Source organism: Oryzias melastigma, linkage group LG5, assembly GCF_002922805.2.
Source record: "Oryzias melastigma strain HK-1 linkage group LG5, ASM292280v2, whole genome shotgun sequence".
Classification (NCBI taxonomy): Eukaryota; Metazoa; Chordata; class Actinopteri; order Beloniformes; family Adrianichthyidae; genus Oryzias; species Oryzias melastigma.
Window position 1 is genome coordinate 3,807,427 of NC_050516.1, and position 13,923 is coordinate 3,821,349.

At 39.9% G+C, this 13,923-nt stretch overlaps 1 protein-coding gene across 9 annotated transcripts in view; it reads left to right on the top strand.

Annotated features, from left to right (window-relative positions):
* LOC112144719 (protein 4.1) overlaps positions 1–13,923 on the top strand; it is a 106,199-nt gene that overhangs the window by 68,343 nt on the left and 23,933 nt on the right. For all 9 annotated transcript variants that reach the window (XM_024269422.2, XM_024269421.2, XM_036211801.1 and 6 more), the window contains exons 4-10: positions 1,729–1,833; positions 6,858–6,900; positions 6,977–7,052; positions 8,615–8,833; positions 8,956–9,043; positions 9,123–9,275; positions 12,643–12,740. In XM_024269422.2, coding sequence (XP_024125190.1) covers positions 1,729–1,833; positions 6,858–6,900; positions 6,977–7,052; positions 8,615–8,833; positions 8,956–9,043; positions 9,123–9,275; positions 12,643–12,740 — 782 coding nt within the window. The remainder of the gene's footprint in view (positions 1–1,728; positions 1,834–6,857; positions 6,901–6,976; positions 7,053–8,614; positions 8,834–8,955; positions 9,044–9,122; positions 9,276–12,642; positions 12,741–13,923) is intronic.

Here is a 13,923-nt window from a genome sequence, read left to right on the forward strand (position 1 = left end):
AAAAAAAAAAAAAAAAAAAACAGTTTGACACGCTACGCTTTAGCCACATTAGCATATTCACAAAAACACCCAACCAAACCTTTTAACAGGGCACCGTGTACCTCTTAAAACTGCTTCAACATCAGTAAACCACCAAAATTAATCTGTATAAAGACACTCAAGATTTTAAGAAGCGCCGTCAATGAATGGTCTATTTTTTCACTTATAGTCTATGAACTCATCTCGAAAGCTGCATCAGTGTCATTTAGTCAGACTTTAATTGCGTTCACAGTAACTCTTGGAGTTGTTTGGAGCATGCTACACTTTAGCTAACTTAGCGTATTCACAATACCTGTAACTCATAACTTTGTAAAAAACTTGTAAAACAACCAGATTGATATCGCTAAAACAAATGTTACAATGACTACGCTAACTCCCAACCATCTTAATAACAACAAAATAAACCTCATTTTGACATCAATACATGTTAGCCACATTAGCTGCATTAGCGTATTCACAATACAACCCAATCTAGTTTTTATCTCATTTAAAAATAAAAAGACATTTGAGCTCCGTTTACCTTTCAAAATCACTTTGACATCAGTAAACTCACACGGAATTAATCCATATATAAGTGCCCTGGATTATAAGGTGCAGCGTCATTCTTAAAAGAACAGTGCTGAGAATATGGTTTTGTAAAACAGGAACATTCACTTAAGGTAAGCAAGAAGCAGTTTGGGGGAGATTCCTAATAAAATCTAAATAGAATGTATGTTCTCCTGCTAAAGGCCTCGAAGATGATTGTTTTTGTATCAAACAGATGTGACGCCGTTCTTTTCTTGAGTGAAGCCGCTAACTGGTGCTGAGGAATCCATTGTTAAATGATTACAGGCCAAGGGCAGCCGAGCGGAAAATAGAAGAGCAGTGTTATTACAGTGTGAGCGCGCTCCCGGGGTACTTTTTGCACAAGTGCGCGACATTTTGTGTGTTGTGGTGATGTGGAGGGCAAAGCGTGAGGTAAATAGCGGGAACGCCGCGCACCAACATCTCTTTCAGCTCTCCGGAAGCTTTCTGAAATCCATTTGGGCCGTTTCCACTCCAGTGATGGTGTGTTAATAGTCTGAGCTGTCGAGGTGAAAGCGTTTGAACTGCAGCATTAACCGTGCTGGGAGGGGAGGCACGTCTTTCTAGCAGCCCCCCCAGAAAGAAACAGCTGCTGAATGACCTCTGTCAAAAAAACAATTAGGTCTAACTGCTTATTTAATTTGAGTAGAATTAACTCCATGCGAGACAGTTAAATTAACCGAAGTCGGGATGTCACTAAACCCTTTGACGCCGAGCTCTATCTCCAGTCTGGACATTTTTTAATAATTCTTCGACTGTTTACGCATTAAAAGTAATTCAAATTCTGACGGTAAGAAAAAAGTGTTAAACTCTGAAAGAAAGAAAACAATTAGAAAACAAGACATCTAAGGAAATTTTACTGCATCTGTTACCGTGGCAACAGCTCTTTTCTTCTGCCCATCACTGGAGGTAGTAGGCGAAACCTGGAGCCACATGTGAGAGCTGCTGTGTGGTTAAATAGGAGGTGGACACATTTGTTTTGTATGGATGTGTTTATTTTATTTTGGTTAAATCAGTGACAAATCACGAGTTATTTTGGTGTAAAACTGCATCTGTTTTTTAAAACGTTCACTTCCGAGCCAAATCAAATGTTAAGCTTTATTTTTGGTGTGTGTGTTCTTGCAGAAACACTCCAAGGGACAGACGCTGATGCACATGGTCTGTGAGCACCTCAACTTGCTAGAGAAGGACTACTTCGGCTTGACCTTTGCTGACTCAGACACCCAGAAGGTCAGAAGGTTTTGTCCACGAATAACCTCTAAAGGCCACTGCTGTGCACATTTCTGAAGTGTATTTGTTCAGTTCGCTTGTGTGTTGGTTGAACGTTTGGGTCCATAACTTTAAAGATAAATGAGAAATGAAAATTTCCATCTTTAGTCAGGACATGGCACAAGTTGTGAAGCTGAAGAAAAGATGAAATACATTTATTGATTTAATGTGCATACATAAATATTTGTGGTAATAATTTTAACTTTCAAAGTGTTGCAGAGATATTTCATTTGTTTAGTCGAGACAAAGCGCTGCAGTTTAAGAGACAAAAAATTGGTCTATCTGTCATTTTTTATTGGAGCGGGTGTTCTCAACGTGATAGCAAACAGATGTTTGTTTGTGTTTCTTGCTTTCTAGTTTAGTTTTCATGTGATGAAACATTTAAAAAGCACTTTTTAAATTGCGATAGACAAGCATAAGAACACAAGCTACTACAAATATTCAGAATGTATGACAAAACATTGCCTATAAAAATGTAATAAAATCCAGTTTACATAAAAGCCAAACTAGCTGCACAAATGGTTTATTGCTCTTTAGTTTGTAGAACTCACCGCTATTTGAAAATAAAAAAATAAGAAAATATATTCAAGATACTAAAGTATTAATTTAGTTAAAACACACAGAGATCAATACAGCTACATGTTAACCACGTTAGCGTATTTGTAATACCAATAACTCCCAGTCTTATTTGGAACATGAGAAAAAAAAAACAGAAAGATATCACTAAAACAAACCATACCATGACTAAGCTAACTCACAACCTTGCTTGTAAAATGTAAAAAAAAGTTTGACACCGTTACATGTTAGCTGTGTTAGCATATTTGTAATACCAGTAACTCCCAGTTTTATTTGCAACACGTGAAAAAAAACGACGAACCTTACTGCGATTAAGTAACTAGCAACCTCTTTAGCAACACTTAAAAAAAAAATACAGTCTAACACCGCTATATGTTAGTTGTGTTAGCATATTTGTAATACCAATAACTCTCAGTCGTGTTTTTGCAACATGTGTAAAAAAACAGACTGATAGGCTACCGCTAAAGTAAATGTTGCTGTAACTAAGCTAGTTAGTAGAACGTTGAAAATAAAACACATAGATTGACACAGCTACATGTTACCCCGTTAGCGTATTTGTAATATCAATAACTCCCTGTTTTATTTGCAAAAAGTGAAAAAAGAAAACTGATGCCGCTAAAACAAGCCATATTGTGACTAAGCTAACTCGCAACTTTGCTAGTAAAACGTTGAAAAAAATGTTTGACATCGCTACATGTAAGCCGCGTTAGCATATTTGTAATACCAATAACTCCCAATCTTATTTGCAACACGTGAAAAAACAGACTTATACAGCAAAAAGAAATGTTATTGTATCTACACTACCTTCAAACAAGTAAAAAAAAAAACAGTCCGACAATGCTACATGCTAGTCACATTAGCATATTTACAATAACACCCAACCAAACATCTTGTTTGATCGTGTACCTCTAAAAATCGTTCTGACATCAATAAGCACAAGCACAATTACTCTATATATAAAGCGCTCAGGATTTTAAGGCACAATGCTGTTTATTTTTGTTTTTTTTAATTAAGGGTTTTCAGTGCGCCTTATTGCACAAAAAATCCTGTAAGTATTGTTTTGTATCCCCGGCCACTTGTCTTCTCTATAACAAGCAAAACTACTTCCAGATTATTTTTTCATTTGGCCTCTATATCGTTTATGAAGTATTACAGCTACAAGACATTTTAAATATAAAATACAATATTTTCAAAGAGCTAAAAAATACTTTGGGCGTCTCCTTTAGCATGCTAATGCTTCAGCACGCTAGCGCTAAAGTTAGCATGTTTATGGTCATTGACTACATGAACTTTAACATTTAACATTAACAAATCAGAGCTCTTTAATTTCTTTTGTGCTTCAGACAGGTTTAATCCTTTAACACTTATGACAGGAAATAACAAACTCTTTGATTATTGTAACTCTTATATTTTTTAAGCTATGCAATTAATGTAATTCTGAAGTGTGGACAGTAGGAAAGTTGCTTTTTTTCGTGTCAGATCAGATTGTGTAAAAAATCACTACTGTAAAGTGTAACAAGGGGGATTTTCTCTGCTTTAGGATCTGTAGGAATGACACTAATTGCGTAAACGGTTGAAGAGTTACGATAGTTCAAACTATGTAAACATTGGAGCTAAAGCTCTGTTCTCAAAAGGTTGAAGGCCCCATCTTAATGGGACAGTGGCACCATTTTCTGGTGGAAGGTCCTCCTGGAATCATTTATGTTAAAGCGAAGAGAGTTCCACTTTAATGTCACTGTATTAAGGATTTTTTTGTCGTTTACTTAAACTTGTTCTTCACGTTTTGTCCTTCGAGCTTCCCTTTCTTCCTCTGAGCATCTCTTGACTTTTCCCCCTCGACTCATTATTTGCTGAGTCATGTGAGGCTTAATGAATTACTGTTCCTGATGAATGTCCTCTCCAATCAGATCACTGATCATGCTGACATTTCAAAAAAAAAAATCAGATATGCTTGTTGGTGAAGCCGTCTTTGTTCTGAACAGAGCCGACCCGTTTTTCTCGTCAGCCCTGAGTGTTTTATGGAGGATTTTTATTAGTGTGAGCCTGCACACGGGTGTTTGATGTGGTATACATAAAAAAGCTACAAAAACACGACAACACTAATCAGCAACTTCGTCAGCCGTACTACAACCTCTCGAGGTGAACAGGCTCGATGAACACATGTTTACCTGTGTGTAGGTGAGCCTGTTGATCGATGAAACACAAATATCAGATCTGCAACCGCACCTAATGTCATATCGGATGCCCTTTCCTCCCTTTCAAACAGTGAAATGAGTCTGTGTCGATGCAGAGGAGCGTTTGTTTTCCACGATTGCTCTGAGTGATAAAAGGTTTCTCTGCATTTCCAGGAGCTCCTCGCTAATCTATTACCTGTTGGCCTCAGTTTATACGAGAGAACAAACGCCTGCAGCTCCTTTTGTTCCACAACTTTAAAGGGAGTGCACGTTTGCATTTTTGCAGCGCACCAACAGTTTGTCTGTACAGTACGGAGCTTTCACGCTCCTGGTTTTACTTTGATAAAGCGGCTGCCACAGACGACCGTCGTTGGCTAATATGCTGCTGCTGCTTTGTGGTTCTTAGCTTTCTGCAGATTACTGTCAGTCCTCTGCACAGCAGGCAGCTCAGAAGTTTGTTTTTTTTATTTTTTTTTTTTCAGTAGCAGACGCGTGTGAGCTCAGGGATGGGCATAACAACTGAATTACCCTCCGACGGGTTCGCTTTAATGCACTTTAGTGGTGCCGGCAGCCGCTGCGGCTGTGATGTGCGCTCCGCACGGATGGATGTGTCGTACATTTGCTGGATAAGAGTCGACTGCTCATCCTAATCCTGACGCCTTTGAACTTTGACAGGAGGGGACTGTTCAATCTAATCCCTGTTGAGTTTGTAATTAGCGTCCACCTCTGTACTCAGGACGACCTCATGAGCCCCATCATGAATCTGGGTCCAAAAGCAAATGCTTCAGATTAAAAATGGAAACCAAGCCTGAAACCTCAGCAGCTTTTGCTGCAGATAATTCTCCCACTTACTCATGGAAAAGAATACTTATAGTTTCCACTACAGGTCAACTTGATGTAAACAGTAGTGTGGAATTGGCCTGATCTTTGCTGCAGCCTGATACCAAAAAACTGTTAAATAGTGTGTGAACTTTACAGCAAAAGATGGCTTGAAGGCCTCTGTTTGGTCACACATGGTGACCTCCACGAATGGTCCAAACTCTTATGGCTCTTTACCCTTAAATTTCTCCTATAACACATTTTTTAATTAAAATGAATTTAAAAAACATTCCCAGTGGTGTTTTGAGTATGAATATAAAGTTTTTAACTACATCCCACAACCTAAAAGTCTTAAAAAGCTCAAATCTCCTTTTCATGGTCCAGTAGGAGCCACAGCTGGGGAGATCCGCATGGTGTGCGTCCATAGTCACATCCGTCCCCTTACCCCCAGTCTGGACAGGAAGGGGATAGGAGGCCCCCACGGGGCGAGCCATCGCCACAGCTCCGGCGATGGGGCAACTGCTCCTCCAGCAGTGGGGCAGTGACATCACAAGGGCTCAATAATTCAAACAGAGCCTTTCTGCGACAGTTTGATTCACAGTGACTTAAAAAGAGCAACACTCGGAAATGCAAAAACAAAATGATTTCTTATTTCATTTGTTCTCTTTCATGAGAAAAATGCCAAACTTACATGTTAAAAATCCAAAACCTGGGATTTTCATCAGAGGTGGACTTTAACACCATAGGTTTAGCTCCGGTGTTGATGTTCTTTGATAGTTCTGGAACTCTTTGAATGTTTACACGATCAACCCAATTCTAATGGATTCTGAAGTGAAGGGAAAGCAGCTTTTGCACCAAAATGCAACGATTTACAATCAGCAAAAATCTTCTGATTCTGACGCGGATCAAAGCAACTTTTCACCGTTATCACCAGAAATCTGCTATTCTCCACGTCGAAATTCATTGGAATTACATTAACTACGTAAAACGCCAAAGCATTAGAGTATTTCAAAGACCATGTGCTTTTTTGATGTTGCCGCTTTACATCAGAATCTATTGGAATTATGTAAAGTGCGTGAACAGGTGAGGAGTTTTGGTAGTTCAAAAAGCTTGTGGTTTTTTGCCGTCATCTGCGACAGCTCCAGTGTTAAAGGGTCAAAGGAGAGTAGTCAGGATGGATCAGTTTGACTAATAGGATGGAACCATTGATTGTGTTTGTGAACTGGACTGAGTGACCCCTCTCCCCTGTCCTGTTCCAGTTAGGACCTACCGGCTGGTTCAAACACTTTTCTCCTCATTAGAATCCGTTGAAAAGATGGACGGAGAGGAGTCCTTCGTGTTGTTGGAAGGGTGTGTGAAGTCAGGCTGTGCGTGACCCATATTTCTAATCTAACTTCTGTTTTTTTTATTTCTTAGAACTGGCTGGACCCCTCCAAAGAGATCAAGAAGCAGATGCGCCGTGAGTGTTTTGCTTCATCCACGACCCGCTTGTTTGCATTGAACTCTGACGCTGACTTGTGTCGTTGTCCCCCCAGACTCGCCGTGGCACTTCGCTTTTGCTGTCAAGTTCTACCCCCCAGACCCGTCCCAGCTCACAGAGGACATCACCAGGTAACACTGACACTTTGATGGCTCTGTAAATGTAATCTGTATATGTTTCCTTAGATCAGGATTCTACAACCTACGGCTCCAAACCCACACGTGGTTCTTTTGTCCCTCTATTAAGAAAAATAAATTTTATGAATTTCAAAAGTAAAGTAAGGTTAAAAGAAAAACGCAAGTAAATTAACTCAAGCTTTGTTCAACTTATTCACTAACAACTGAAGGACATATCAAATCATCAATAAGCACAATCAGAATTAAGGTGCAACAGATTATAAACCAGATGTTTTTAGTTTAGAACAAATTAGAAAAATAACAAAAAACTTTAATGAACTCTAATTTAACTGTGTTAAATCACACATTTTTGGCTGACATGGACCATAAACAATAAAATAACTTTTTTTTTTAAAGCACTGTTTTATGCATGAAACTATACAACTGTATTGAGATGTGACATATGGGGTCTTTTATTTTGAAAGGAAGTCATGTAAACCTCTGTCAAAAGTTATAAACTATTTTATATTTTGAAATAAATACTATTGCCTCCTCATTGTATGTTTTATTTATGAAAAACAATAGTTTATAAATATTTAACAAAATAGTAACAATAGGATTTTTTTAATTGTTGAATTATACAATTTTTTCTCTTAAATTTACAACTTTTTTCCTTGTCAATCTACATGTTTTTGTTCATTTATGATCTTTTTTTCTAAAAAAATTATGACTTTTTTTCTCGTAAATTTACAAACATTTTCTTTTTTATAATTACTTTGTTACTTTTTTCTTGTTAATTAATTATTTTTTTCTTGTAAATTTATTACCTTTTTCTCGTGAATTTACAACTTTTTTCTCTTAAAATTATGACTTTTTTTCTTGTGATTGTAAATTTACAACTTGTGTTTCTGTTAATGACTTTTTTTATTGTAAATGTACTACTTTATTTACTCATAAATTCATAATTTTTTCTTGTGAAACTACAACTTTTTTACAGTAAATTTACAACTTTTTTTAATAAATTTATGACTTTGTGTCTTGTATACACATTACTTTTTTCTCATAAATTATCAAGATTTAAAGAAATAAATTGACAACTTTTAAAACATGTACATTTAAGATAAAAAAGTCAAATTTAGCAAGTGACTTTTTCAGTCATACTTTATTCCTGAAATTTAACAGTTACAAGTTTTTTCTTGTAATTTTACGAGATTTAAAGTCGTACTTTTTTGTTTTCTTTTGTTGGTAAACTGCTTCTAATGGTCATATAGTGCGCTGGTACCGGGTAGCAACAGTTCAGTGTGGCCTAAATCTGAGTTCCAGAATGTGCGTTTAGCGCGTTCCCGTCACATGCCTGGTTTGAACGTAGCTTTAAATAGTTGAAGGTCGCAGACTTCCTCCTTAGATGTTTATAGGAAATATTTCAACAATCTTGCAGCATTTTCTGACCCTGCGCCAGAGAATAGGATTATCTGTGGAATGCTGCTAACTAAAACGGATTAAGCGCGCTGAATGATGTTGAAGTTGGACCCCCCGTCTCACAGCCAACTTTGCCTCTACTTTGTCTCTGCTGACAGATACTACCTGTGTCTGCAGCTGAGAGATGACATCCTGTCAGGCCGGCTGCCGTGCTCATTCGTCACTCACGCCCTCCTGGGCTCGTACACCGTCCAGGCCGAGCTGGGAGACTACGAGCAGGAGGATCACGGCTCCGACTACGTCAGCGATTTCCGGCTGGCTCCTAATCAGACCCGGGAGCTGGAGGAGAGGGTGATGGAGCTCCACCGCAACTACAAGTACTGGACACACTGCTTTGCTGCAGCCGCAGCACTCCATCATCCGCGCCGCTGCAAATGTCAGCACTTATAGACGGCGTGAAGGATGCTGCTCACAGTTATTGTTGTTTTCTGAACCAAAGGGGGATGACTCCCGCTGAGGCAGAGCTCAACTTTCTGGAGAACGCAAAGAAACTGTCCATGTATGGAGTGGACCTCCATCACGCTAAGGTCAGCCAAAGCTGCGTTCATAGACAGTTTCTACGTGTGGGTTTTCTGGTGAGTTTACGCTCGTTTGCGTCTGCTCCAGGACTCTGAGGGGATCGAAATCATGCTGGGCGTCTGCGCAAACGGCCTGCTGATTTACCGCGACAGGCTGAGGATCAACCGCTTCGCCTGGCCGAAGATCCTGAAGATTTCATACAAGAGGAGCAACTTCTACATCAAGATAAGACCCGGAGAGGTACGCGTTGATGTGGACGATTATCTTTTCCCTCAGCCTCCTCTTTTGCAATCTTAACATTTACACTTTATTAGTTACTCCTTCCAAGTACCGGGTTGGAACCCCTTTTGTCGCCAGAACTGCCTTAATCGTAGGTGGCATAGTTTCAACAAGGTAGTGGAAACATTCCTCAGAGAGTGTGGTCCATATTGACATGATTATTGTCAGCCACACATCCATGATGCCAATCTCCTCTTCCACCACATCCCAACGGTGATCTACTGGACGAGATCTGGTGACTGTGGAGGTCATTAGAGTCCAGTGTCATTATCATGTTCAAGAAGCCAGATTGAGATGATTCCAGCTTTATGACATGTCGCCTTATCCTACTGGAAGTAGCATCAGAAGATGGTGCTCTGTGGTCATAAAGAGATGGACATGGTCAGCAACATCACTCGGGTAGACCGAGGTGTTCTATCCATGATCAAGCCTCGTTTCCACTGACCGGTCCGTTCCGGGACTTTGAGCGTTTCCATTGTAAAATGGACCCATTACTGAGCCAAGAAAAGTTTTCCATTCGTTGTAGGTCCATTGAAAAGTGGAACTGAACAATTGGGGGCGGAGCCGCTTTACCCACTCTAGATTGGCAGAAAGTGATGATGACTTTAGCAAGCACCAATATAGCATTTAGGCTAAGGTTTGTAAAGCATTCTGGTTTTGCTGTTTCCTGTTAACTCTTTTGGTCACAACTCTATATTGAAAACACCCCCAAAGTACATTCAATTCCTGTAATAAACAATGTACCAGACGTAAAGCAATAAAAAGATGAGCTGCTGGATGACCTCCATTGCTGTCGTTGCATTTTTAGTCGTCGCACTACACTACAATGACACGGTAGCGGTCTACACCACGCGTGCACCGTAAAAACAAATCGCTCAGTGGGAGCGAGGCCTACTGGAGTGGAAAGACTCGCCTGAATGGACCAGTCCGTTCCTTACTCTTTACTGTACCGTACCAAACAGCTCAGTGGAAACAAGGCTTAAGTGTGGTAAAAAAAATTCCCCCACACCATTATACCACCACCACCAGTCTGAACCGTTGATACAATAAAGGATGGATCCAGGCTTTCGTGTTGTTGATGCTAAATTCTGATCCTACCATCCGAATGACGCAGCAGAAATGGAGACACATCCGAGCAGACAACGTTTTTCAATCTTCTATTGTTCTGTTTTGGTGACTGTATAAAATTTAGCCTCAGTTTCCAGTTCTTAGGACTGACACCCGGTGTGGTCTTCTACTGCTGTAGTCCATCTGTCTCAAGGTTTAGAGATGCTCTTCTGCAGACTTCAGTTGTAACCGGTGGTTATTTGAGTTACTGTTGCCTTTCTATCAGCTGGAAACAGTCTGACTATTCTCCTTTGAACTCTGGCATCAACAAGACATTTCCACTCACAGAACTATCACTCACTGGATATTTTTTCTTTTTCTGACCATTCTCTTGAAACCCTGGAGATGGTTGTGGATAAAAATCCCAATAGATCAGCAGTTTCTGAAATACTCAGACCAGCCCGTCTGGTACCAACACCTCAATCACCTTCATTCTGATGCTCGGTTTGACCATCTCCACATGCCTAAATGCAATCAGTTGTTTCCATGTGATTGGCTGATTAGAAATTAACCTTATCGAGCAGTTGGACAGGTGTGCCAAATAAAGTGGCCGGCGTTTTTTTTCAGTCATTGCATTGTTTTCATAGACATGAAAAACCCCAAACAGCTCCATGAAGGTGTCCTCACATTTGTAAAACCGTGTTCAGTCCCTCCCCGTCCTCCACGGCGATCCCGGCAGCATCAGGCTGAAGGACACACAGTTGAGTGACGGAGCCGCACAGTGGGTCCGTGATCAAACCAGATAAAGAAGCCCTTTTAACAGCGGTGCTGCAGCTGCAGCCTCAGTCGGCGGCACAGACACGTCAGATCTCATTGGTCCTGGCTCCGACCCGCTCCTTTCTGTGCTGTTGGCAGTACGATGGATTTTGGCAGCTGTGTTTGTCTACGCACAAAACAAACCCAGTTTGTCTGTTGGTAGAAAATCTATTTTTTTTTAAAAGCACTCAATTAATGTGGGTGTACTTTTTTATTTTAATAAACTCATATTTGTTTAGAAATAAAAGCAGATTTTTCAGACCATATGGCAGGAAACAGAAAAGAGGAAACTCCTCCTGGTTTTCTTTTAGTTTTTGACTGGTCATTGCAGCGATGCAAATGAAAGAAGTGCAGGCAGAAGTGGGAGGGGCCATGGTTATACCTGTGCACAGAGCAGCTGAGGTGTTTTTTTCCTCATCACGGGGATGAAAAAAGCTCCTTTTTTAAATACGCAATTTACCATGTTAAAATACATTTGCGATAACGCCTTGAATGAGTGGTTTACATAACCAATCAGATGGTGTTGTGGGCGGGACAATGCTTGAGACAGAGCGGCGTGGCTGCATCTCAGACAAAATAAGGAGTTCAAAATTGACCTATTACATTAAAAAAAGGTAGAAAATAACAAATATCTCTGCCGATAACCGACCTGGCCATTGAGTGACCTTGATAATAGTCAAAATGGCCAACGATTGACATGGCCTTTTGTCGACCTGGCCGATATCAACCAGGCCGATTGTCGAAATGGCTGATAGTTGACCTGGCCGATGACCAAACTGGGCAATAGTCAAAATAGCTGATTACCAACTTGGCCAATAGTTGACGTGGCCAACAACTGACTTGGCCAATAGTCAAAACAGCCAATGACAGAACTGGCCAATAGTCGACCTGGCTGATAGTCAAAGTGGACGATAGTTGACCTGGCAAATGAACAAACTGGCCAATACTCAAAATGGCTGATGACCAAACCGCCCGATAGTCAAAATGGCCGATGACCGAACTGACCTACAGTCAAAATGGTCAATGACCGAACTGACCAATAGTTAAAATGGCTGATGAAGGAACTGGCCAATATTCAAAATGGCCGATGAACAAACTGGCCAGTATTCAAAATAGCGGATGAGTAACTTGGCCGATGACTGACTTGACCGATAGTTGACCTTGCTGATGATTGACCTGGCTGATAATCAGTCGACCCCTAGAGTGGAGCAGGGAATTTTAATCTCAATGTTCTTTCCTAATGTCTTTCATCATTTTAAACATGTCAAAAGAATATGTTCAAAACACCAAGAACACAATTTTCATTGAGTCGGGTTTAAAAAGTTGATCTAATGGTGCTCTGTGCTCTATTTCTGCTTTGGCTGCTTCATAATTTCAGGGATGCAACTGCAAAGTTTTGGTATAAACCTGTGATGGACCCTGATTATTTTGCCCTATTTCTCTATAAACTATTTTTCTCATCTAGTACGAACAATTTGAAAGCACCATCGGTTTCAAGCTTCCAAACCACAGAGCTGCAAAGAGGCTGTGGAAGGTCTGCATCGAACACCACACCTTCTTCAGGTAAGAGTCCAGCTCATCTGATACAACAAACTCTTTTTTTATTCCTTAAAGCCTGAAATAAAAGTGCAATCGGGGTTATTCAAATGTTTTATAACAGTAATCTGGTGAAAAAAGTCATGTTTTTTTCAACTGCATCTTGCAATTTCTAGAAGCAGATGGTGAAAATCCTCAAAATGTGTTGGAGGAGTTCTCAGAGCTCTCAAATGAGGAAAAAAACCCCTCAGAAAGTCAGCTGTGAAATAGCAGGAAGATTGATTTTTGGCCAAATCGATCCTCTGCAGACCCAACCAAGCGAAGAATCCAGGGAGGAGCAGGCGTCACTGAGCCAATATAGATGATTCCCCTCAGTAAACCAAACCATCTCAAGTCCAAATTAAAAAAGAAATGAGATATTTAAAAAAAAAAGTCACTAAATTACTTTTTGAGCAAAAAATAAATGGGTCAAGAGGTTAAAGAAGAAAGTGCTTTGAACTGTTAATTTATTTTAAAACAAATATTGTCAGTATTAACTCAAACATGAAGGATTGAGTTTAAGAAAACAAAGAACGGTGCCACGGAAACAGAGGTAAAAGTTTAGGAAATGTGGACGGAATGCAAATGTTCAGTAGAAATCAGAAAGGAAGGCAATATGTAAATGAATCCAGTTCACCAAAGACTCTTTTAGATAATTCTCCAATGTTTATTGAGGTTGCTGTGATCAATACATTCAATCATTGGTTTCTCAGAGTTCTTGATAAAACAATGAAAGCTAACATCAAAATGCTCTTTCATTGATTTACAATCCTTTCCAACTGCGGTCAAATGAGCCGCCGTTCACATTTCCGTGGTCACATCAAGAAGCTCCGTGGAGTCTGGTGGAGATTTTCCAGCGTTCTCAGTCCTGCTACCGTAAGTATTGGATGGAACTCACACAAAAAAAATCCAGTGATGCTGATTTGACCACAGAAATGTGAACGGCGGCTCATTTGACTCAGTCAATGTGAAGATACCATCTTCTCTTCTCCAGAACCTGAACTAGACACTAGGAACAGATGAGGGTTTAGTGCATGTGCAGCAGAGCTGTTGATGGAAAGAAGATCATTCATTCAAACAGAGTCTGTCCAAGACAGTTTGATTGATTTAAAAGGAGAAATACTCAGAAATGCAAAAAACGAAATGATTTTTTGGTTCTCTTCCATTAGAA